This window comes from Sitophilus oryzae, unplaced genomic scaffold, assembly GCF_002938485.1.
Source record: "Sitophilus oryzae breed Bouriz unplaced genomic scaffold, Soryzae_2.0 scaffold_1190_pilon_pilon, whole genome shotgun sequence".
Taxonomy (NCBI): Eukaryota; Metazoa; Arthropoda; class Insecta; order Coleoptera; family Curculionidae; genus Sitophilus; species Sitophilus oryzae.
This window is the reverse complement of record NW_022145827.1, coordinates 622,627-649,954: the sequence shown is the minus strand read 5'-3', so window position 1 is coordinate 649,954 and position 27,328 is coordinate 622,627. Positions and strand designations below refer to the sequence as shown.

At 30.9% G+C, this 27,328-nt stretch overlaps 1 protein-coding gene across 1 annotated transcript; it reads right to left on the bottom strand.

The window, feature by feature from the left end:
* Nucleotides 1–1,296: 1,296 nt before the first annotated feature.
* On the bottom strand, nucleotides 1,297–24,432 carry LOC115891684. Its single transcript, XM_030912226.1, has 2 exons — nucleotides 23,894–24,432; nucleotides 1,297–2,147 (listed from the first exon to the last, which is right to left on the bottom strand). Exons 1-2 carry the CDS (start codon nucleotides 24,093–24,095, stop codon nucleotides 1,924–1,926), a joined length of 426 nt encoding a protein of 141 aa, XP_030768086.1. The 5' UTR covers nucleotides 24,096–24,432; the 3' UTR covers nucleotides 1,297–1,923.
* Between the last annotated feature and the right edge of the window lie 2,896 nt (nucleotides 24,433–27,328).

The following is a 27,328-nucleotide window of genomic DNA, read 5'->3' as shown; positions in this document are numbered from 1 at the left end:
TGTGGCATTTTCGCATTGTTCGTATTATTTTTTTTAATTCTGTATTATTAGATTTTTTTAACTTGTAGACTATCTATTTGCTATATCAGTTAGTTTGGTTTGGTTTGCGAATATGTCAGTAGATATAAAATTGGAGTTTTCTTTGTTTTCTTATGATGTAGTTAATGCAATTTTAGGATAATTATCGATATCCCGTGTGCGTCTCAAAAGTGACTCACCCCTATAAAATTTTTATTTTTTCGAATTTTTAGGATTGATTGACATATTCAATTGTTTTTAGGCATTCCCTGTTTCACCGGAAATAACTACCGACTTTTGATTTTTGAATAACACCCTCGGTATTTTTTTACTTTATTCGATACAAAATGACACTCTGAATAGAATTACATAATATCATATGTCAACTTTTGACTCTTTCGCATATGGTTTATTTGAAATTGTTACATGCGGTTCATAACGACAATTTGACTCAAAATGCCAAGTGTTTGGGACCAAATTATTCGTAAAAAAATGCTTTTTCCATATTTTTAAGATATGATAAAAAATATTTGGGTATTTTTTAACCGGCCAAGGTAAGACACGAAAAATATTAGATAATCAAATAAATTTTTCCTAGGCTCCTTGATTAAAAATTAGTGTTTTTAACACATCCGTGACCCTCAAGATTGAAATTTAAAATACGATTTTTTTAACCCTTAAGTACTAACATAATATTGAAATAGTCGCGCTTATACTGACAGACCGTGTGAGATATGCATTAAAAAAATTCATATTTTGTTTGTGTCTAACAGATTTTGTGTAAGTGGAGTGAATCATTAGCATTAAAACTACAGGAAAAAAATACCAAATCTCGTTTTTTTATTTGAAAAAATAAAAAAGTTATGGGGATGAGACACTTTTGAGATTCACCCGGTATAGGGCGAGTCTTAAATAAATGCAAATATTTTCAAAGCTGGTAGATCTCGAAAAATGAAACATATTTTCTCTTATATTATAACGGAGATATTTTACTTTGAAAATTACAAGAAAATAATGATTTTTTTGCTTAAATTTATATCTCTCAGAAAACCGCTTGGCCATGTTTTTTTGAAACGCCTCCTATTTTGTTATTATTTTTTTTTGTGTTCGAACTATAATATGTTTGTTGTTCTGAACTTAAAAAAAACAAAAATTTAAGTTTTAAAAAATTTAAATTTTTGTTTTATTTAAGTTTTAAAAAAAATTAAATAAAACAAAAATTCAGTTGTTTGATAAATCACATATTTTAATAATTCTTAAGAACCAGAATTTTCGCGTCTAAACTCTACAAAAATATGAAATAATAATTTTCAGAATATTCATATCTTACAGTGCGACTCATAAAATATAGTTCATTTTCATAATAATTTTTAGAAAATATGATAAAAATGATATTAATCATCAATCTAATTAACTACTATTTATTTCTTGGAAATTTCACGTTCTTGAACCTTGTATTGAAATATTCTTAAATTAATGTTCTTGGGATATTAGGTTCCGAAAACGCTGAATTTTGTTTAGGCCAAACACATTTTTGGCCAACATTACAGCCCTCATCAATGTTGTTGTAGATATATCACACTGATGAAAGCTCTAATGTTTGTCGAAACGTTTGTTTATAGAATAAATCAAGATTTTTAAACAAAATTAAAACACAATTCAGGGTTTTCGGAACCTAATATCCCAAGGAAACTAATTTAAGGCTTAACTACTATTTATAGAAAATAAATATTTTAAATAAATATGAAATAGCAATATTATGTACAATATCATCAAATAAATAATTATAAATACAATTTAATATTATAATCTAGTTTTAATACTCGGTAACAAAGAGATAAAAACTCTTTTTTACATCATTGTTAATCGGATCACCATAATTTGTTTTATTAAAACTGTCCACTTTTAATGATGACTACCACTTTTTAGTCCCATAACTGCTGCAAATAGAGCAAAGAAGAATCCTGCTAACCCCGTTGCTCCAGTAAGAAGCACCAATCCTCCGATCATCACAGGAATCAGAGTGAAAAACTTCAGTTTGTAGGCTATCAGCAGAGGCAGTAAGTACCTCTTGAGTTTTTTCTTCATACCACCTTTCTTTTTGTCTCTGGCTTCATCCAAATCTGAACCTGAAAAGATAAAAATTAAGATAATAAAAATGATACTGAGGTAATGCACCTAAAATAACAACAGAACTAATTTAGTACCAACCTAAAGACTTTTGCATTGAAATTTGCTATTCTACCTACATATTATTCGCTTATCTTATGTTAAGGAAATATTAGTATTTGTCTCTACTCTCATATACAGGTTGTTTCAAAAAACATGTGACTCGTGGGGGGATTCGTCACGTAAAAATAAGATTTATTTTTCATATCAACATAATTCTGATTCTGCTTTGTTTCGTAGCTACAGGATGTTAGTCTTAATATTTTTTCGATTTGTTATAATTTTCTTCCAAGTACTTTTAGCGTTTGAATGAAATTTTGGGAGTAAAAGTTACTATAAATGTAACGACCTGTTGTAATGCTAACAAAAGTGTCACCCCATATGGGTTATGACTGGAATATTTTTCTAAAAAAAGCATGTATGCCACTGATTTTTTTTTATCTTGTTAGCAAAATAGTGTATGCAGTTTTATGCAGATTACAAGTTGTCTCTTGATATTTTAGCGATTTTGGCCTCATTGATGACATAAACGCAATTTTATTAATTTGAGTTGATCCAAGCCTAATAGCAACTTTTAAAAAATGTTAATACTATTAACTAGTGAAAGTTTTAAATAAGTACTCATTGATTCCAAGTAGATTTTACTATTTCATTAAAAGCATTAAATAAAATTCAGTCATAATGTAGTTAGACATTTTTATTATATTTGTCCAAAAAAATCCTGTATGGGTATTTCGCCACGGCAAGAAAACCTACAAAATAAAACAGTTATTTTTTGTAAACACTTTATTTGTACTTTTTTTATTTTTTTCTCACATACTAAACCAATGAATACAGAACAACAAACAAAAAATGTAATATACCAAACACCATGTGATGCGATAAATTTTACATTGGTGAAATATCTAGACCCTTAAATGTTCGATTTAAAGAACATAAAGATTATTTAAGAAATGGAGATTTTCACAAATCTAAGATTTGTCAGCATTCATGGGACACAGGGCACATAATAAATTTTAACAACGCCAAAATTATAATGAAAGGAGCGATAGCCTCTAAAAGAAAAATAAAAGAGGCTTTTTTAATACAATCTAATAAAAATAAATGTATTTTTATTATAACATCATGCATCTGTAGATGTTAGTAATGTATGGCAATTGCTTCTTTGATTTTAAAGAACATAACATAAATAAACATAACATACGTAAAAATTAAAAATAACAATACAGAAAGTTTGGAGCTTCTTGGTTTTACCTTATTAAGTAATTGTTATCAGGTAGTAATTGTTAATTTTGAAGTTTAATTGATATAATGTCATTTTAACAGAACGTCAACGGTTTTAGTAGACGTATCTGTTTTAAAAAACTAAAGTGTTCTCAAATAGTTAATTTTATATATTTTAAATAGTTTTTTTTCTTTATTCTTTGTATTTTTTTTTTGCTTCCGACGACGGAAATAGATAAACTTTCCGAAACGTTAAGCATTTTTTTGTTCATTAGGCAAATTTGTATATCTGTAAACCTAACTTCTGACAAGTAGTTTCCGTTTTGGGATTAACGCAGAAGTGTTTACAAAAAATAACTATTTTATTTTGTAGATTTTCTTGCAGTTGCGAATTACCCATATAGGATTTTTTTAGAGAGACGAATCCGCCACATATGTATAGATATTTTTTTATTTTTATTATAGTCATTGGTATGCATAATTTTCTTGTATTTCGATATTCAACACTTTAATATACTACATTTAATATACTACTCTTAATCTCATTCTGATCCAAATATTATCCGCACGTATGTCATTATCCAGTTATTCTTACTTTCAAAGTGAGATCGCACCTGAGGCTGGCTTTAATAAGCCTAACAGTACCAACCGATAATTCTTTAAAGCGGAAAAAGCGTCTCACTTTCTGACGCCAATTATCGCCAATCCATATCAATTTTCCAATCAATCTTGATGAAAGAAAAATATACGAACCGCGATATTTCATTCGTTGGATTTATAGAAATGTGTACCAAACGCGAACAGATCAATTTGCATAAATTTCGAATTCCAGCAAAACGACAAAATTGAAAAGGGTATAAATCAATGGGAACACACGCAAAAGATAGTGCCGCAATTAGTTTCAGTCATATATTATTACTCTGTATAGGGTAGGGAGGCAAGAATGACAGTTTGGTTTAAAATTAAAAAAATATTATTTATAACCTTCTAGAGGGTGATTCAATTATGACCATAAAATCGACTATTTGTTTGTTTGTAGTAAAAATAATTTTTTATAAGTGTTCTTTTTAAAATACTATTTATGTCTGTTCATGTAGGAGTTAGCTAGACGGTATAGTATAAAAACATCTACTATTAAGTATACACAGCCTCATTTTTAAATTTCTAGTAGTTTTAAAATTAAAATTAAAATAACTGAGACTTTGCATCATATTATCATGTACGAAAACACAGCTTTTTCTACGACTAGCCTAGAAAATGCAGTTTGATACACGGAAAACTCGATCTGAAATTGGCGTTTTGCAAACTGTTGTGTGCTAAGACATGTGTCATTTTGCACACGACATGTGCCAATTTTAACATTTTTAACCTCCAATGTTTAGCTGAAACGCCAAACGCAATGCAGCCGTTAGAAAAGTGTCATCATTACATCGCAAATTATTTCACAAAACTGGCAAAAACTGAGTGAGTCTGCTGCAAATTTGTAGTCGAAGAAAAAATAGCGTAAAAAAATCGTTCGAAAACTTCTTTGTACACTCGTTCGACTTGTGGTTCTTGCCTGCGGCTCGAGCCAACAAACTGTCGAACTCGTGTCCAGAACGTCGTTTTCGAAACTCGTTGTTTAATATACTATTAAAATCTCAGATTTTTAGTTTTTCCTGAATTTTCATGTTACTTAACTAAGTGACTTAACTTAATGACAATAATTCATTAATTTTTGTAAATGCCATAGACAAAAAAAAAGAAAGGTTTCTAATCAGACTTCATTTTTTGACAGTTTTTATTTACTTTATTCATTTAACTTTGATTGGAATTATTGAGAATTTGTTATGATTTTCCTAGTATATTTTGCGGCAATACTTGTTTAATTTTATAACTGGTTTTATGTACAAGGTGTGCCATTTTGGTTGAAATCATACGGTATCTCCGTTATTCGTGAAGATATAGTCGTTTTATTGTGCGGTTTGGCTAAGCACAAATAGTTGCACAAATCTGTGCCACTTTTTTGTCAAACGGAAGATGCCTTAAACAAAATTTTCATAGCCCTTTCCATTTCTAACCTACAGGGTCTTTTTGGACATTTTCCAATTTGGGACACTCCTTGTATCTCTGTTATTGTTAAAGGTATCGAGACGGTGAAAACTGTTTATTGTAGAACTTCTTACGTAGAATATAGTGGCGTATCCTGTTATTCTACGAAAATAATATTTTTTAAGATATGAACTAAAGCTATGTTTTCTTAAATGGAACACCCTGTATATTTATAAATTATATGATCTGCCTTGCCATAAGCTTCTCAAAACTATATATCACTCTATATTTATTTTCACTATTTACTGCAATATTTAAAAAAATATATTAAAGGATCATAATATTTATGATATAAGTCCATGATTGATAATAAAAGAAACTAATGAATTATTAAAAGTATACTGCTAACGGCCTATTCTTTTATTTTGAGAGCCACTAATAAATTCTTTATATATTAGGAAAACTCTCTACCGCTATTTGTAAATCGTGGAAGCTATCGTATCGGAATTTTTAAATATTCCTTTAGTTAATTTACGTAAAATATACTTTCAGCAAGATGTGTCTCCCCCTCACAACTTAACTTACAACGAAAATATTAGAATTTTGTTAAATTATTATTTCCAGATGATGGCCTCCCTGATTCCCGGATTTCTCCGTTCTCGATTTCTGACTTTGGGGATTTTTGAAATATGAAATATATCGTGGCAACTAATACTATGTCGAACACCTGGAAAATGCTTTAATAATACAAGCTAACAATGCAAACTTTTAGATATTTGCAAACCCATTCCGTTATAGAAAAAAGAAAAATATATTCAAAGATTCAGTGGTAACAGTTCAAAAGTAAAATATCCAATTATATAAAATCCCATATCCAATTCCAAATAAAATTTTAATATGTTTATGACTATTTTAGTAAATACCATTTTTGATTTTTTGTTATTTATCACAGCCTACTAATAAGAAAATGATATATTTTAAATATTTCAGTAAATAGAGAAAATAAATATAGATTGGTATATATTTTTGAGAAGCTCATAGCAAAGCGGATCAGATGATTTATAAATATACAGGGTGTTCCATTTGAAAAGACATATTATTAATATAAGTTCATATTATCAAAAATATTTTTTTTCGTAAAAAAACAGACTACGCCACTGTATTCTACGTAAAAAGTTCTACATGTATCAGTTTTCACCTTCTCGATATTATCCATAATAACGGAGATATGGGCCTGTGCCAAATTGCAAAATTTTCGAAATGACCCTGTAGCTCAGAAACGAAGAGGGCTATGAAAATTTTGTTGACAGCATCTTCCGTTTGACAAAAAATTGACACAGGTTTGTGCAAACCGCACTCTTCTATCTTCACGAATAACGGAGATACCGTATGATTTCAACTAAAATGGGACACCCTGTACAGTGTAAACATTTGGAAAAATATTGTGTCAGAACTTGAGCTATTTGTTAGAGCGAGATTATTGTGAATTGTACAAAGGGGGGAGCTTTAGAAATAAATTATTTGTGAAATCTGCAACTGTCTTTGGATCAAAAAAAACATATTAAATAATGAAACAAGTTTTTACTAGTAAGAAATTATTCAGGGTGAGTCTTAAATAAGTGTAAATAATTAAAAATAGAAATTGAAAATTTATAATTTTTTAATTAAAAAACATAATTTCTTGCTAATATGGCAACATAGATAGTAGACTAAATTTACAAGAAAAAAAATTCAGAAAAATGTTTTTTTTTTGGGAAATTTTCTTTTTTTGGGAAAAATTCGGAAAAAAAAGTAAAATAACTCGGATATTTTGGACTTATTTGAAAAATGGAATATACGGAAAAGAGGAAATATGGTTCTTTTAACGACATCTATCAGCCCTGAAAATATTTACACTTATTATAAGATCGCCTTGTATATTATTTTATGAGTATCAAAAAAATCAATTATGTAATTAATTTATAATTAACTAATTATATAATAGAAATACATTCAAAATTATGTAGGCATAATATGAATTGTATGGTGCCCTATTCATAAACGCGAAAGTTTTTGTCTAATTTTTACAGCTAAATTTATTTTTCTTTACGAGCTAATAACAGATTCAGTAAATGTATCTGAATACCGCTAGGTAGATATTTGACTAACAAAGGTACTGCCATCATCTGTTATTTTTACTTATACCACGAGAGTCAGCTTGTCAATTTGTTATTTGCTATAAGTCTATAAAATAAATAACTTTGAATTTTGACCGTTATTTTTTACCAACATGGCAAATATAAAATCCCTCTGTCAAAAAAGTTACTGATATTCTTTAAACTGAGTGCCTGAACGAATCAGATAGGTAACTCTTTTTACTTCCGTGAAATAGAAAAGGAAAATATTAAAATAAGTGGTACAGTTCTTCCTCTTCTTGCAAAAATCAACACAAAATGTCATAATTGCCAAAAGTAAAACGTCATCAGCTTTTGACATTTCTAAATATCAGACCAATGCCGTCTCTAATAGAACAGCCTCCGAGCGAGATTGATGACGTCACGCTAGTTAGATACTACGGATTAATAAATATGTTGTAGAATACATGGAAAACATGTATTCATGATACATTGTTATTGATACGTGTTCATTCATAAACATTGTATTTTAAAAATGATATAGTTTACATGAAATATACATAATATACTGTTAATAAATACAATACATATACCTATTTATAGTAATAAATACTTTGGTTTGGAATGAACCACACAAATGTAGCAAATGTTTTACAATATACAAATAATGAATAGGTACATCAGATAATGGATAAAATGTAAAATATATTTTAAATTTTGGGGTTTGAAAATCGATATAATTTAACAAAAGAACATTCAATATCTACTAATAGTGATGTATTATTATTTGCATTCACAAAATTTATATGTATATTTTGCAAGTATCAATGTTCGAAAAATTATATTTGCAAATAATACAATATCATAGAAAAAAAGGCGTCAGCGATGGCTATGAAATAAAGATCTCTATCATTTTATATGTAAAATTATTCTAAAATTTTTGATTTTCTTGGGATTTAGGTTCGGGAAAAACGTTGATTACGTTTTTCCCGAACGTTTTCATTTGGTTTTTCATTATTTTTATTTGGTTTAAAAAAACGTTCGGATCATTATAGACTTCATCAGTGTTGTGTCATATGAAAAAAGTAGTGTCGAATATAATCCAAAAAATTACATATAAAATATTCACACCACACACCACATAATGTTTACTACAATTAATAAACTAATATAAACTTGTCAAAAGATGACCACATAGTTTTTAAAATTATTATTCTTAACACTAAAACTATCTACATTGACTAAGGAGTGCAATTTCAGCCATAGTCAAGTGAGGCTGTTCTATTAGAGACGGAATAAAATTAACACTAGAAAAGCCCGCGGGAACTGTCAAATTCAAATTTATTCGCTTCACAGACTATAGGTAAAAATTACAAAATTTTATTTCTAATCCAGATGGGTAAAAATTGGTACACTTATATAAAATTAAAAAAGAAGCAACAAAAGTTAAAGTTCAAGATTTACAGACACACATTAATAGATTAGATCATTAACAAAAAGTTGTGATTTCCAGTTAAAATTTATGAAAGCAATAAATGTTCTGTAAAAATATAAAAAAGCATATATAATAAAACCGCTCGAGATTTTATCTGAATGCAAGACAAATAGTTATGTTAATTAGTGGAGAGATTTTAGCTTTAGTACCATTAAATCATGCCAATTAATTATAAAATTTAAGCTCTCTCTCTAGGACCTTTACCACTTAAGAAATTGGATAAAATCATCTGAAATGCTAGCACCAGAATTGTTTTAAAAGGTTGATCCTCAACTGGCGTGGTGGGGTCTAGCGGACCCCAAGCACTATTTAAACCACTGTAAAATATTTACGTTTAAGAATTAGGCCTCATCGCGCCACTTACCTTTAAGTTAGGGTACAACCATAGGGTACAATATGCCACTGTTAAAGGCGCACTTGATTTTATCAAGTATTGTTCCTACCAGCGGGCGCTAAAGTTTCATTGGGGTCTGTGTGGCACCACCACGCCAAGAATGTTTCATTATTAGGATGGTGGGTAGTCTAAAAAGTGTGCCTCACTGAGATGCTAATTTTGAGGAAGCATTAATTAAGTGGTTTGATGAACTTAAAAAGACTTAAGTGAGATGAAGATCATCGAGACATTGATGTTTCTCCGAAGAGAAACCATAACTCCGAATCTGAACCTCTTAAATATAGAAGAGACAAAATTAAATAATCAGTACCAGAAAAGAAAGAGATGTGGTATATGTCAACCATATGTCAACGAAGAAATAATAAAAAACAAAAATATCATGAATCAAATTTGTACGATCCATGTGCGGCAAATGCAGATCCTATATTAGCATGAACTGTATTTGAAAAGGTTATGTACCGGGTGGGTCAAATTCGACGTTTTTAAATGGAAACACCCTTTTCTATAGGAGATAGACGAAAACTTATATCGGTGTCAGGAGCTCAATTTTTGTCAAAAACATGACAGTGAAAACCGCATATCGATATCTGTTACCGTTTCGGAGTTACGGGGTGTTTTTCAAAAATATGCACTTTTAACAAATCGCTGTAACTTCTTTGTTATGGAAAATTTTGTATTTTTATGAAAACATTTCCAAAGCACCTTTTTACGTAGAATTTAATGGTTTAAGTATAATTTTTTTTAAAATTAATAATTTAAGAATTATCAACAGAAAATTTGATTTTTTATATGGGACACCCTGTGTATTTTTAATTTATTGAAAATAATTTAAAATTACCTTTCCAAAAATATAACACACTTGATATTTTGCTCGATTCCTCTTCGAGATATAGAGTATATAAAAATTCGCCCGCTTTAAATGAGTAGGCTTTGAACGGCACCGGTTGTAATGCAAAAAAATCTAGCTGTGAGCATCAATTAAGACGAAAATAATATTTGCTATGAGAGATGCAGAATTTTATAACTATTTAAAATATATTTAATCAACATCAACACATTTAAACTATTCTAATAACAAGAAAAATAAATAGCAAACCAAGACATGAGATTTTGCTATAGGTGTTCGTCATATCAACCGTCTTCTGTTATGGACAGATGAGGCAGTTTTTGAACATTTCTCGCGGAATTCATTAACTCAGTGGGGGTGAAAGATACCCTCTCATAACTGCTAAGTATTTCTAATTCTTGTCTAGATTATACGGAAGAATAAGGAACCTTTATTTTTCCGCAAATATATCGATAGGATTAGATCCATGGGCACTAAGTCAGGCGGCCTCGACGGCCAACGGCTGGAATCTTGGTTGGCTATTCAATTATTCTTGAAATTGGATGCAAAAATTTGCTGATAACTTCAGCGATCAGAGGCGGTGGGTCTTGCTGGAAAAATATGTTTTCGAGTTCCATTAAGGGCATATCATCAATAAAGGGTCCAAAGCCTACTAGTTAAAAGTGGCGAACTTTTAAAAATTCTGTATTTCGAAGGGGATTATAACAAAATATCAAGTGTGCTATATTTTTGGAAAGGCAATTTTAAATTCTTTTCGGTTAATTAAAAATATAGAGGGTGTCCCAAATAAAAAATCAATTTTTCTGTTGATAATTCTTAAATTATTAATTTTAAAAAAATTATACTTAAACCATTAAATTCTAGGTAAAAAGGTGCTTTGGAAATGTTGTTATAGAAATACAAAATTTTCGATAGCAAAAAAGTTACAGCGATTTGTTAAAAATGCACATTTTTGAAAAACACCCCGTAACTCCGAAACAGTAACAGATATTGATGTGCCGTTTTCACCATCATGTTTTTGATGAAAATTGAGCTCCAGACACCGATATTAGTTATCGTCTATCTCCTATAGAAAAGGGTGTTTCCATTTAAAAGCGTCGAATTTGACCCACCCTGTACATTCAAGGTTTGTAGTTTTGTTGAAAATAATTTATGTTTATTCTACAGTTGTTTGTACTTTTAATAATACAGTAAAATCATAAAATATATATGTTTTTAATTTCTATGGGTTTCTTGGCCAAGTTAAGTATATTTCTGTTGTTAAAAATTCCTAAAAAATGCTATTACCTTATTTTTGTATCCATTCTTATTAATTTCTTCAAAATTAATAAAATTGTTTGTTCACAAGTTTGAGTATATTGTAAACAGTGTTAAAATAACATAACAGCTTTTTATAAAATCTCGTCATCATGTATTTTTAACTGAAAAAAATTGGGGTCCGGCGAATCCACGCCATAAGCGGTACAAAAATTCACCACGCAAGTTGAGGGTTAAACTACTAAAATAAATTATGTACTGATGACAAAATTTGTGTGTATATAATGAAAATTATGTGCGTATGTTGTACGCTAGTACCCTATAATCCATTCATATCCTTAGTGAGTAAGAATAGGGTATGAAATATTGCAGTACCTACGCAAATTCATTACTATAATATCTAGATGTATAAAAATTTTTACAAGGGTTTATTTAGTGAATGGCAACGACCCAGCTACGTCGAAACACTGGTTCCCATTAGAACACAGAAGTTAAGCGACGTAAGGCGATACTAGGGGATGGACGGGTAACCGGTTCGAAACTCTGTATCGTGCTGTTGTCCAATAAAGGCAAAAGTGTAAAATCTATTGACACACACTGCTGATTCACGCCGGTTCGAGGCCGGATGAAATCGGATATCTCGTGAGTAAGAGTCGATTTAGACACTTGCCAAGTCGGTAGGCCATTGAATGTGATATGGCCGAGGACCTCGGTTCGGATTCCGCGTAAACAAAGTAGGCCCCGTCCAGATTAGCCCTGGCGCAAAAAGGAGACGTTATCTTCAAATCTTTACTTTTACTTTATTTAGTGACATCAATAATATGAACGAAGAAAAAAAAATGTTTTCTTCAAATCATCCCTCTATGAATAGGTTAGGTTAGGAAAAATAAAGTTAGAAAAACTTTCATCTTAAATATGTCAAAGCCATTCACTTTAATATTGTACGTTGACATTGTCATTTCACTATTAAAATATAAGAAATCAAATGTTCTGTTAATAATCCTCAAATAATTAATTTTAAAAAAATTTACTTAAACCAATAATTTATATGTAAGGAAGGAAAAACTTGGTATATACGTAGGTAGGCAAAAACTTGGTACATATACGACCTTAGGAAATCGAGTGATATCATAATTAAATCGCGTAAATATAACGCCACGCTAAAGGATGATTCACGGTACACCGGATCGTACCCGAGCCGGGCACGTTCCGTAAAGTAGACATAGATGCAACACCGAGTGGACAACGGGGATCATGTCCGTGCCGATTATATTCTAGAAAACAGTATTGCCGCAGTGGTACATTTGTACCAAATTTGATACTTTTAATTCTATTTGGTACAGTGGTACTACATTTTCAAATCCAGGATGATTCGGTACAATAATTATTTCCCACGCGCACCGAAAATGAATAGATATTTAATAATTATCGTCGTTGATATTGCATTAAACGCCCTTACCGATACCATTCGGAGACAATCCGCATTAATTAACGACGTATTATAAACGTTGTAATGTCTATAGGGTTGCCTATATTAAATAACCCGAAGAAAAAACTTAAAAATTTGCTGTTTCTAACATGCTTCTATATTTGCGTTTTTTTTTTAATAAAATTTAAGTTTTCTAAGTATCGTGTGTAGTATTAGAATTACTTACATTTCTTCAACCTATACATACTTATAATTGGGTTTTCTGAATTTCTATTTCATGTTTTTCGTCTCGATTTGTGTCTTTCTCCAGGAAGTTTTTTTATGTAGAAATTTATGAAGAAATTCACAACGACCAAACCGGTTAAAGTCATTTGCAGATGTATTTTGTTGTGCTTTAAAAAATTGTACCAAAGTGGTACATTTTTAGTTTATAATATGGTACGCGCTAAAAGTTGGGTGCGGCAACACTGCTAGAAAACAGTCGCTATAGGCCCGTAGACGAACGAAGTATTTAGCCGCGGCAGCTCATTTATGTTTGCCGCAACGGGGCCGGAACGTAGCGGATCCGAGGAAAAATGTACACCGACATTTCTTGGACGGGGAACGGACGCGTTCCGGCGAAGCTCGGACCGTGCTCGGCTTAGCATGAATGTATATGTGTAAAGAACACTTGACAATATTTGGCCGTGTCTTCACCGACGCACGGCTCGGACCCGTTACGGTGTAGCGTGAAGCATCCTTAATGCTGGTATATAGGGGCCACTGGACAATTAGCAAACATGTTGTTAAAATGGGCATCCCTTTTAAGAAACTTTTCTCAGCTACAAGGACCCGATAGAAGTGAAAACTGTCCTTTGTTTCATATGCCGCTGTCCGGGTTTTTGTGGGACCTAGAATCATTTTCTCGGAGGCTGCAGCATCGTAGATCTTGAAGGTTTTGCCGGGAAGAGCATAATGGAATTCATCCGTTTCCTTAATATCACCGAATGGTTATAAATAGTTTATCTGTGGTTATAGACACTTAACAATCTAATTGTACCATCCCTAAATGGGGTCTCAGAGTGAGTAGTATCAAAACGGCAATTCTGCTAATTGGAGACAAGGGGTCACATTCTCCACTTAACTAGTTATCGAGAAAATTACTTTTAGCTTTTTTTTCTCATTTTCAGAGACATATCAATTATCTCATAAATAAAGTCAATATTAAAACCAAAAATGCTATTTTCTATATTTATATACTTTTAAGCATTACTAACTAGAAATATTAGAATTAAAAAAAAAGGAAAATAATACATAATATATCTATAAATAAAGTCAGTTTTTCTGTAGATGCTTATTTGAAAACAACACAAAAACAAACAATTGTCGTGATATTCAATTTTCTTCGGTCTATTTCTTTTAAGTGTAGTCGTTAAAACAGTACAATTTCAATATTTTGCTTTCAATAAACAGAACTAAGGTTAACAGAATTTGATTTAAAAAAATTGGTTTAGTTTTGGCAAAATAAAAGCGCTAATTCATCACAATACACCAAAACACTTTACTTTTAAAACTGGATGCGCGTTTCGCTAACCATGTTAGCATCATCATTTTAATAATTTGCTAAAATAAGTGTTTTGGTGTATTGTGGTGAATTAGACTTTTTGTTTTGCTGTTTACACCAAAGGTTCCAACCCCCAACAACTGTAATATTTAGGTTTAGTTTTAACAATAATTTTTAAATCTTAATGTTATTGAATGCACTCAATATTGATATATGAGATTTAACAATCAATCAAACTATATTTATAAAACCTTTTATATTAAAACAAACGTTGAAATACCCTGTGGGCCGCTGAAACACACTGTAAATTTCAAATTTCTCTATATAAGGCGAATCTTAAAATAATTGCAAATATTTTTAAAGGTTGTATATTTCGACCCCAGAAACACTTTCTCAAAAAATTGAAAATTTGGAATTTTTTGAGAAAATTTTTAGAAATTTTGTTAGTTTTAAGGTAAAAACCAATATTTCTTGATAATATGGCAATATAGGTAGTAGATTATATTTACAAGACAGAAAGCCCAGAAATTATCCAGTGGTTCCTAAAATTTAAACAACAAATCATTATTTTTTGAAATTTTGAAAGTAAAATAACTCGGTTATTTTGGACTTTAAGGACTTTAACTCGGTTACTTTGGAGAAACGGTAAGAAAAAAATACGTTTTTTTATCGAAATCTGCCCTGAAAATATCTGCACTTTAAGACTTACCCTGTAGTGTTAATCTACAGGGTGGCCCATCGATAACGTTCCGCAAGGTATAACGGCCAGGGTATATTTTTTTCCAAAAATCCAAAAACACGTCAATTTTGTTTGTGAGGGGGACAACTTTTGCCCCAAAAATGATTGCAAAATCTTCAACCCTCTAAGCGGGGGTGTCATCCTCCAATTTTTTTTAAATGGGAAGGGGTGTCAAGTGGCACCGCAATGAAAAGAGCCTTCTATTCTCTATATTTCCCCGCCTCGTTTTTGAAAATCGGTCAAGTCATTGAGAAAATATGAAGGATTGAAATTTGAAAAGTTTATTTAAACATTTATCAGAGTAAATGATAAGGATAAATTTCTTTTTGGACCAATTTGAGGTTTTTTCTTATTATTTCTAGAAGTTTACGCATTTTTTCACTTGCCACAAGGTTGAACGATCAGGTGCGGTAGTTGTTAGATAGCTGTTCTGTGACTTGTGCGTTGAAGTTCTTCTCAATATCGTTAAACTGACCCATAATAGAATTTCCAAAAATACCAGCCCACACGTTCAATTTCTGAGGATTTTTGTGTGTACAGGGTGCCCCATTTTGGTTGAAATCATACGGTATCTCTGTTATTAGTAAAGATAGAAGGGTGCGGTTTGCACAAACCTGTATCACTTTTTTGTCAAACGGAAGATGCCGTAAACAAAATTTTCATAGCCCTCTTCTTTTCCGAGCTACAGGGTCTTTTAGAAAGTTTTGCAATTTGAGACGCCCCCCGTATCTCTGTTATGGTTAAAGGTATCGAGAAGGTGAAAACTGTTTATTGTAGAACTTTTTACGTAGAATAGAGTGGCGTAGTCTGGTTTTCTACCAAAAAAATATTTTCAAAAATATGAACTAAAGTTATGTTTTTTTAAATGGAACACCCTGTATATTTAAAAATCATATGATGTGTCTTGCCATAAGCTTCTCAAAAATATATAAGACTATATTTATTTTCACTATTTACTGCAATATTTAAAAGTTTTTATTAAAAGATCATATTTATTAGTAGGCCATGATTGATAATAAAAAAAAACTAAAGAATTATTAAAAGTATACTGCTATCTGTCTCTTGTTTTATTTTGGGAGCCGCTAATAAATTCGTTATATATTAGGGAAACTTAACTCCCTACCGCTATTTGTAAATCTTGGAATACGTGTATACGTACGAATAATCTATCGTATCGGAAATTTTAGATATTCCTTTAGCTAATTTACGTGAAATATACTTTCAGCAAGATAGGGAACATAACTCATGAAAATATTAGAATACTGTTAAATTATTATTTTTCAAATCAATGAATTGGAACCAATGAACGCATATTTATAGCCTCCTCGATTCCCGGATTTTTCCGTTCTCGATTTCTGATTTTGAGGATTTTTGAAATACGAAATATATCGTGGGCACTACAACAATGTCGAACACCTGAAAAATGCTTTAATAATTCAAGCATTTAGATATTCGCAAACCCATTCCGCTATAAAAAAAAAGAAAAATATATTCACACAGGTTCAGTGGTAACAGTTATTTCAAAAGTAAAATATATCAATCCCAAATAAATTTTAATATGTGTATGACTATTTTAGTAAATATCATTTTGATTTTTTGTTATTTATCACGGCCTACTAATAAGAAAATGATATATTTTAAATATTGCAGTAAATAGTGAAAATAAATATAGAGTGATATATATTTTTGAGAAGACAGATCATATGATTTATAAATATACAGGGTGTTCCATTTGAAAAAACATAACTTTAGTTCATATTTTCAGAAATATTTTTTTGGTAGTAAAACAGACTACGCCACTGTATTTTACGTAAAAAGTTCTACAATAAGCAGTTTTCGCCTTCTCGATACCTTTAACAATAACAGAGATACAGGGGGTGCCCCAAATTGCAACAGTTTCGAAAAGACCCTGTAGCTCAGAAACTAAGAGGGCTATGAAAATTTTGTTTGCAGCATTTTCCGTTTCACGAAAAAGCGGGACAGGTTTGTGCAAACCACACCCTTCTATCTTCACTAATAACGGAGATACCCTATGATTTCAACCAAAATGGGACACATTGTACACCTCGTGAAAAACCCTGGGGTTGTCCTCAGCCCAGTACCGACAGTTGTACCGATTAACGACACGGTTCAAAAAGAAAGTACATTCATCCGAAAAAACACACAATTAAATAGGAAATTATTATCATTCGCCACTCGTTCACTCATAGTTTCACAAAATTGCAAGCGACGATCAAAATCGTCTTCGTTGAGTTCTTGTACAAACTGAATTTTGTACGGGTGGAACTTTTTTTTGTGGAACGGGTTTTTTTAATATCCTTTGGACACTTGTACGATTCAGGCCGGTCCTATTGGCTAATTTTCTTCTACTCAGCGTACTATCCATGGCAACTTGGCCCAATACGAATACCTCCATAGCTTCATTTACTAAAGGATTTTCCCTCTGTCTCTTTTATTCATAACAGAACCAGAGTTTCGCGAAATTTTGCTACTAACTCGCGAACAATTTTGCCATAAAGGTGTTTGTCAGGATGGCGTTCATTGAATATCTGCGCAACCCGATTGCCACATTCATTATTTTTAAAATAAATGTCGATTATTTCCACTTTTTCTGCAAGTGATGAGTACACCATAATTGTTAAAAAGTTTAACGATATTGAGAAGAACTTCAACGCATAAGTCACAGAACAGCTATCTAGCAACTACCACACCTGATCGTTCAACCTTGTGGCAAGTGAAAAAATGCGTAAATATCTAGAAATAAAATTCACAGTCCTTTACAAAGATGCAACCGGGGGGGCATTGAAAATGATGAATAAAAACGTAAAAATATGATTAGTGTTAATATGAGTGTATTACATACATATGTTTAAATAACGAACGTTATGGATGAATGTTAAATAACGAAGTTTATGGCGCTCTTCTGTGACGGCTTTTTATGTCTTAATAATTATATATAGGGTGTTTTAGAACTCGAACCAAAGTCGAAATTTTGCAAAATCTCAAGAAAGAAAATCTCTCGAAAATAATAAATAGTAAAATGACATTTACCCTCTATGGATAGAACCCTACCTATGGTCCCATATAAACTGTATACTAAAATAAATAGCTTTGACATATAATTGTCGTTTTTCTTGATATACTTCCCTGATTTTATTTTATTTTTCCAGAGCACTAATACTCTCTTTATGTTATTTTTTATTGCTAGAACGATGATTTGAAGAAGAAATATTTCGTTCATATTATTGATGTCACTAAATAAACCCTTGTATAATATGTTATACTTCTAGATGTTATAGTAATGCATTTTCGTACAGCAAACTTTCATTCCCTATTCTACTCCCTAAGGGTATGAATTTCATAAATTCCTATATCCAAATAATTAACTCATGTCTTTTAAATGATCCTTTGTGCAAATTTTTATGTGTATAATACAGAGGTCACGAAGGTTTATATAATTTTTTACTAACTTTACCCATTTGGTTGATGAATTTCAAAAATCTCTTCTTATTCTTCTTTCTGTAGAATTTCATTCTTCTAGTAAATGATTTTCATACAACAAATCGTCCGACATAATTTTAGACTCTAAGAGGATGGATTTTCTAAAATCGCTTTGCATAACTAATTCACTAATCATTAATGTCCTGTAAACGAACCTTTGTGCTAATATTGATGTATCTAAAGCTAGTGGTATGAACTGACCCCTAAAATATCTAAAAACTTTATAGATTTAGAGATTATATATCTCTATAATCTAACTGACACACCATTGACAATGACAAATAATTGATTTCTGGAGGTATTTTGTGTAGGTGTTTTTCAGGTATGTTTTAAAATTTATTCGTTTTACATAAAGAAATACCGATTAAACGATATAATAATACTTCATAACAAATCTAGACACATATACCTTTCATTTAAAAAAAGAATCATCAAGATTGGTGAGGCGGTTTCGGCGGGATGGATGTAACAAAAAAACCCTTTGAGTTTTTATATATATATCCCACTTCGGTGTCACAAGCTGAATTTTTCAGGGAAGGAAGTACAAGTACGTGATATGGGGACCCTTATTCCAAAAGTAGTACAAAATTAGACCGGGAAAAAGGGCACTATCATCAAAAATCGATATATTAATACCACCGTATAGAGAAACAAATACTTATTTTTGATCCAGTACACAATAAAGTCTTTGTAGGGAGTAATTATTTATAATTATTTACAAAAAACATTTCCATTAGCGCTTATGACCAAAAAAACTTTAAACATGAATAACTCATTTCAATCATGCGAAAATTTGGTTTAAAATAGACTTTCTTTAATATAACTTTCATTTAACGAAAACGAAGGCCTAAATGAAAAAAGAAACAATTTAAAAGTTTCGCTTATGTCTTGACAAGGTATCAAAGCAAACCCTATATTTTTGCTTTTAAACTAATAAAGATATATCAATAAACAATTAGCGATGTAATGGTTTTGCGCGCGCTGGCCGACTGCCGCCGTTGCGCCGAGATTTCCTATACCCTTGTATATATGACGTCATGGTGTGGCAAATGTAGCATTTTAATTCGATTTGGGCTCCCTTATATAGGATAACAGAAACATTTTCAATGTTAATAAGAAAAAACAGCAAATTGGTCGAAGAATTTATCCTTATCATTTACTCTGGTAAATGTTTAAATAAACTTTTCAAATTTCAATCCTTCATATTTTCTCAATGACTCAACCAATTTTCAAAAGCGAAGCGGGAAAGTATAGAGAATAGAAAGCCCTTTTTATTGCGGTACCACTTGACCCCCCTTCCCATTTGAAAAAAATTGGGGGATGACACCCCCGCTTAGAGGGTTGAAGATTTTGCAATTATTTTTGGGGCAAAAGTTGTCCCCCTCGCAAACAAAATTGACGTGTTTTTGGATTTTCTGAAAAAAAATTACCCTGGCCGTTATGCCTTGCGGAACGTTTTCGATGGGCCACCCTGTATAGTCTAATAAACCCTATTTACCTTTTAAAGACCGGACTGTATAGAATTTCTAATAGCTGTTATGTAACTTAATACTTTGCGCAATATCCATTAACAGCTACAGCAAGCCGAAATCAATGTATTTTGGAATTCAATATTGTATCAATAAATGTTAAACGAATAATTATAATAGCTATTTATGTAACTAGTACCTAAAATGATGTTTTTTAGGACGAATCATTACTGTTTGCGGACGAGGCGTTAGCCGAGTCCGAAATAGTAGATGAGTCCTAAAAAACATAATTTAGGTACGTGTTACATACACTATTTTTTGTCATACGCTTTTTACAGTTTTTTAGAACGCATATTTGCAAATTTTCCATATTTGAAATTATAATGTTTGAAAAAGTTGGCTTATAAATTCATATCTTAGTAACGAGTTTGTTTATTTCATCGCATTTTGACATGTCATTCGAAATTTGTCACAAAATCACACAAATTCATCAACAATTTAGACATTTTAGTCCATAAAGGTTGCCATGACGACCTTTACGGCCTAGGCCGAAAAAGAAACATTTTACGGACTGAAATGAGTCCGTAAAATAGCTGTTTTTGGGAGCGTATGACAAAAACATATTAATGAACGATGTTTACATCTTGAAGTAAATTTTAATAGTTGTTACTGCAGCTATTAAAATTTACTTCATGTTAGCCTTTAATCATTCAATTTATTACTTTACTAACCTTGGAAATTATTTTATTATTTTAATTAGGCAATATCAACCCTTAAGGGCTACATAGTGGTCTGTCAGACACCTCGAGCTAAACATTTCTATATACAGGGTGTCCCAGAATTAAGTGCAAATATTTTAACTGGTAGTATAGTTCAACCCCAGAAACACGCCTATGAGGTTTTTTTCGCCAAAAAAAATTGAAAATTCGAAATTTTTTGAAAAAATTTTTGGAATTTTTTTTAATTTTTAGTTATAAAACATAATTTCTTGATAATATGGCAACATAGGTATTAGATTAAATTTACAAGAAAGAAAATCCAGAAAATATCCAGTGGTTCTCAAAATTTTAGCAAAAAAATATTTTTTTTTTGGAAATTTTCAAAGTAAAATAACTTCGTTATTTTGGACTTATTTGAAAAACGACAAAGAGAAAATATGTTTCTTTTATTGAGATCTATCACCTCTTAAAATATTTGCACTTATTTCTGGGACACCCTGTATATCGTAAACGCCTGCAATTGTAGTAATGAGGATGCATAATATGCATCCTCAATGCATATACATTTAAGTCAATAGGTGTTCGATAAGGTAATTAAGCGATAAACTCATTAGTGTACGGCGTGCTGATTTATTGAATACAGAAACTCTAGAAGTGCCTACCAGACTCCTCTATAGCGATTATGTAAGTTTTTTTTCTGATATTTTTGGATTTTTTATCGTTTTTGTTATTTACTTGCTTGTTTTATTATAGACATATATTAAAATTAAGTTAATGTGTAATAACAATGTAAATAACAATTTTTCTCAAACGGTTGACGCTAGCACCATTAAATGGATATATTATACACCAAAGCTACACAAATGCTTTCACAAAGGGAGGGTGGAGGGTAAAGCGTTTTTTAAACATCTAGCTAAAGCCATTACAAATCCAGTGATTGAAAAAAGGTTTCTCAACCGAAAAATACAAAGAAAATTTTAGACTTCGGGCGAATATTGAACGACTCTACGGTATGCGAAACAACAGCTGAAGGGGCGTGACTATAAATGAGAAGTTTTGCTCCAGGTGCTTTTGCAAAATAAAAAGAAACAGCTGGTCTCTCTGTAGAAGTTGTAAAAATAAACAATCTCTTTACATTGCTCAAGAAAATATACTTAAACTATCGCGAGTACAAAAATGTATGAAAATATCACTTTTCATGTTTTTAAAATTATTCTGTATAGCTGTTAAGGATTAAGTAAGTTTAATAATAATCTTTTACTATCATTCACAGACTATAAAGAACCCTACTTGCATATATGCACCAACAAATCCAACAATTTACATTAATGTGTTTTAATACAAGTGAGTTATGACCCTTCGCACCAATTTGCATTTAAACAGCGTTTAAGTAATCACTGATTATCTTTTAATCGATGATTATTTTTGTTACATAATATTATGCCCCATGTACAATGAAAGCTTGCTTAGTTAATCAGCAAATATTTTTGCCAACAACGTAAATCTTTGCTAAGGTAGCGAACCTCATATTCGTATTTGTACCTTTTCCTTGGTTTCAAACATTGTTTATCTTTTTTTTATGTTAAACGCCAGGTAATTTTTTCATAGTTTTCAAATTATAAATTCTGTTTTAAAGGGAAAATTATTTTGTAGTACTCTTTGTATGCTTTTAAACTAAAAATAAGTTCGGGACATGGATCGCGATGAAATTAAAAAAAGAAAAGAAACTATTGTATTAGAACTCTAATTGCAAAGAAAATCTAATTGCAAATATATGTGAAAGATATCAGGATATATTAGGAAAAGAAGAAAACTGATCCTGTGTCCGTATCAGAAAAAAGTGAAGTGCTAAAATTTACATTCGTCCATTTCGTCAAAATAGTTATAGTACTCACATAAATTTTTCAAGGAAATCCATAGTCGATAATTTTGAGATATCCAAATCATCTTCCAAAATGTAATTTTCATCAAAATCCATACTGTATGACATGGATTTCCGAACCATGGATGGTCCCCGAATGGTCTTAACAAGAGTTTTTAACTTTTTCTTAACACTTCTTAACACTTTTTTATTATTGACATTTTGGGAAAAATTCATAAAAAATTTTGCTTTTCTTAAAATTTAATCCCCGGTTAACCCCGTTTATAGTTTCCAACATAATATTTTAAAAAACCAAACATAATATTTTTTGTTCTTTTAAAATGTTAAAGAAGCACAAAATTTGATTAGTTCAATGCTATGGAAAGAGTGATGACAGTTATCGGAAAATGTTATACTTTAACAACACCAAAGAATATGACGTTAATCAAAGTTAATAATAATAACCATTTATCAAAGAATGAAATCAAATTGATATTACCACAGAAACGCCTTTTTATTTTTAGCACTTATAGCACAAAAAAATTTAACTATATTTTCATGTTTTTCTTAATTTTCTCTGAAATGGTACGGAAATTTAGAAAAGTATAAACGGGATTAACCATTTTAGAACAAACAAAGATTTTTATGAATAGTGTATTTTTCTCAAAATGTCAATAATAAAAAAGTCTTTTCTCTTGTAAAGATAATCCGGGGACATACTGTATGTTTTTTTTTTTAATAAAAACTAAGTATAAAAATTTACTAAAAGCATAAGTGCCAAATAATATGATAACAAAACACAGAATAATAATTGCATGAAGTTAGAATAATAATATAATAATAATCTACTCGGAAACCAAACCAAACGCCCAAATATGACCGTTTAGTTTAAACATTGATTAAATAAATATAAACAACGTTTATGTGTATAAACAACGTTTATGTAATGGTGCAAATAAAATATTCTAGTTAATTACTGTTTAGCCTTTAAAGAAAGTTTATACAAACGGTGCAAGTGAACATTAGTAAATTATAATTATGCTAGTTGATTACTACCTAAAAGAAGACCTATTAATTGTTTACCTTGATCATCCAGCTGCGTCCACCATCGCTCCGCTTCTTTCTCCGAGGGCCACACATCGCTCAGCCCAATTTCCTTTATCCTCGCCCTTTCTTCTGACTTTTTCTCCCTTCCAACGGTCAAGGCCCTCGATTCGACCTTCTTGCAATGGCCCTTAGCGCACCAGCACGCCACCGTCACCGCCAAGATCAAAGTCCAGCGCATTTTCGCCCGAAAATCAGCACACCGGTCGCCTCATAACCATTTATTTTTAAATAAACCCGCTTTTTTGGCTGTACTTCTTCTTCGGTTGAATTTTTCACCGAGATCGTCCCACCAGAACGACCAGCAGCGACTCAATGTTAATGCCTAACGTCATTACGTCGCTTGGTGTACTTTTGGCTTTTGCTACGGCCGTCCGAAGTGAACTGAATCAGGTATAATGTTAAATATTATCCGCGTTTACGCATGAATTCGTCTAATATGCCGTGAGTTGAGGCGGATAATACGAGCAACGAGACGTGTATGTAGAATTTTTACGGTACTACCGACAGACTCTATAGCTAGACCGACTGATCCAGCTAACGATGGACTGTGATTGATTGACGGGTTAAAAAAATATCATATTGGTTTTTATGGACGCCCACCGTTTACGGAATGTATTAGAGAGGGTGGAAGTAGAGACGGTACGGTTTGGTGGCTAAGTGGTACGGGACACGTGCCGCGGTCGGTAGAAAATTGGAGAAAATTATACGGATTTTTCGTTGGTTAAAATCGAAATTTCGCATGTCGATAAGAGTATCATTTTTGTAATGATAACTGAAATAATAGATCTAAATGAATAGCGTACAATAATGTTCTAATCATTGTGTATGACAGTTATAATCCTTTCCAAAAAAGCACCTATTATAACTAAGTATTGTATACGGGGTGTTTTCAGAAAGTTTTTATACAATTCTACAGCACACACTGATAAAAAAATATGTAAAAATACACATTAGATTATTGGTTACTTTTATGCCACACAAATATGTGTAAAATTCAATCTTGTCTGGAATTTTACATTTATCATGTAATTTTACATTTTTGGTGTGTAAAATTAAAATGTAGAAATAGAATAGCATTTGGTATTTAAGCTTACAATGTGCTTATACTTCTTTAGTATCGTAATTATACGACTAAGTTCACTTTAGATTATGTATTTTTACTACATTAGCATGTATTTTTACATTATATGGACATAAGATATTTTATATTATTGAATATAGAACAATTTAAATAGAATTAGTTCAAGATTTTATGTCGTACAATGTAATCTGTGAATGAATGCTATCTTACATATTAAAAACCTTTTGAGATACATTTTGCTTTTACGAGTATGTCGAAATTCAGATGAAGTTTTACATTAAGCTTTTGATAAATTGTACTGAAGCTGTGGTTGGTTCCTTGTGAAACATCGTTGAAATATTAGTATTTTAATAAAGCACGCTTTTAGATGTTTCAAAAAACTTTTAATAAGAGTAACTTTAACTCTACATATATGTTTCGGCTTGTTAGGCCTTTTTCAAGAGTTTTTTAAGAACTAATCGTCTAACTACACTGTAACTATATATATATTTGCTATGGGGTGGGTTCAGAGAGTTTACAATAGGGGTAATAAAAAATGTGTTTAGAAATCCTTGTTGGTCGTTAACATTATTTTCGTTTTTAACAGATTTTAGTATTTCTAACTGTTCAATGTAATTTAAGCGTCTACCTTTTGTTTCTCTGTGTAGTAACTTAATTGAGTTTTCATTAATTTTGTGATTATTTACTATACAATGAGTTGCAAGACCAGAACTATGCTGGAGATTATTAATAGACTTTACATGTTCTTTAATCCTTATATCTAAATTTCTACCTGTTTGGCCTATGTACACGGCATCACAATCATTGCAATCCACCCTATATACACCCGACTTATTTTTCACATTAGTTTTGTCTTTATTATTTAATAAAATTTGACCTAAATTTCTTTTATTTACGTTAATAGTTTTACATCCTATTTTATTGAGATTATTTGATATTTTGTTAGTTAAATTAGGAATGTAGTTTAAAAGTCGATAATTGTTATTGTCTTTAGAATTAGCGGAACAAAAATTTTTCATTAATGTTTTCTGTTGTTTTTGCTTTAGCATATTATCAATAAGGGAACACTTATATCCATTGTTGATGGCGATTTGTTTAATAATATTTAACTCTTTTTTAAAATTCTCTGGGCTCAGTGGAAACATTACTAATCTGTGAATTAAACTATGAAAGGGTGACATTTTGATTTGCCAGGATTGGTGTGATTGACTATGTATTACAGTGTCTGTGGTAGTGGGTTTTCTGTAAATATCAAATTGTAATCTATTAGACTGTTTTATAATTGTAACATCAAGAAAATTTATGGTATTAATACCTTTTTCAATAGTAAATTGTATTCTCGGGTTAATTGAATTTAATAATGTTAAAAAACTGTTTAAATTTCTCTCGGTGCCTGACCAAATACAAAAAATGTCATCTACATATTAGTAAATGTCATCTACATATAGATTAGTTCTTAAAAAATTCTTGAAAAAGGCCTAACAAGCCGAAACATATATGTAGAGTTAAAGTTACTCTTATTAAAAGTTTTTTGAAACATTTAAAAGCGTGCTTTATTAAAATACTAATATTAAGCTTTTGAATCATATCCAGGGTTACTACAGCTTCCCAGAAAAAAAATGTCCCATTCTTAACTGGAGGCCTAAACACGCCAATACCTTTCGGTAAAACATTAATCCGCATATATCTTTTTTTTTTCTAAAAAAATATTTAGGAAATTTAACAATACTTGTAAAAACACAGTACAGCACATATTTGCAGTATGAAAGTGACTAGAAAAGGAATAAGCCGAGATAATACTCTTGGATCTGACCCTACTACAAACAAGTATTGTATAATATTATTTTGTAGATGTATTTGAAATACATACCTTATTAAAACCAAATTCGATAAACTTTTTTTACTCTGTCTGATTTAATGTGTATTTACCATGTATTATTACACTATAGATGAATGAATATGACCAGGAGCTAGGAATTTGTAATTGCATCCAAAAGGTAAACACCTTTTAAAACAAACTCATTTGATTATTTAAATATCTATTAACTTTCAGTGTTATAGTTCCATAAAAAGATATTTAAACACAAATCAAAAATATCGAGAATAGATTATTTAAAAAAACATAAGATATTTTATATTATTGAATATAAAACAATTTCAACAGAATTAGTTCAAGATTTTATGTCCTACGATGTAATCTGTGAATGAATGCTATCTTACATATTAAAAACTTACCTTTTGAGATACATTTTGCTTTTACGAGTATGTCGAAATTCAGATGAAGTTTTACATTAAGCTTTTGAATCATATCCAGGGTTACTAAAGCTTCC

What these genes read in the sequence shown, in the direction of transcription:
- LOC115891684 (XM_030912226.1), bottom strand. Translation starts at nt 24,095, where the DNA reads ATGCGCTGGACTTTGATCTTGGCGGTGACGGTGGCGTGCTGGTGCGCT. An exon ending in GACGCAGCTGGATGATCAAG is followed by an intron (nt 2,148 to 23,893) that starts GTAAACAATTAA and finishes TTATCTTTTCAG; the next exon opens with GTTCAGATTTGGATGAAGCC.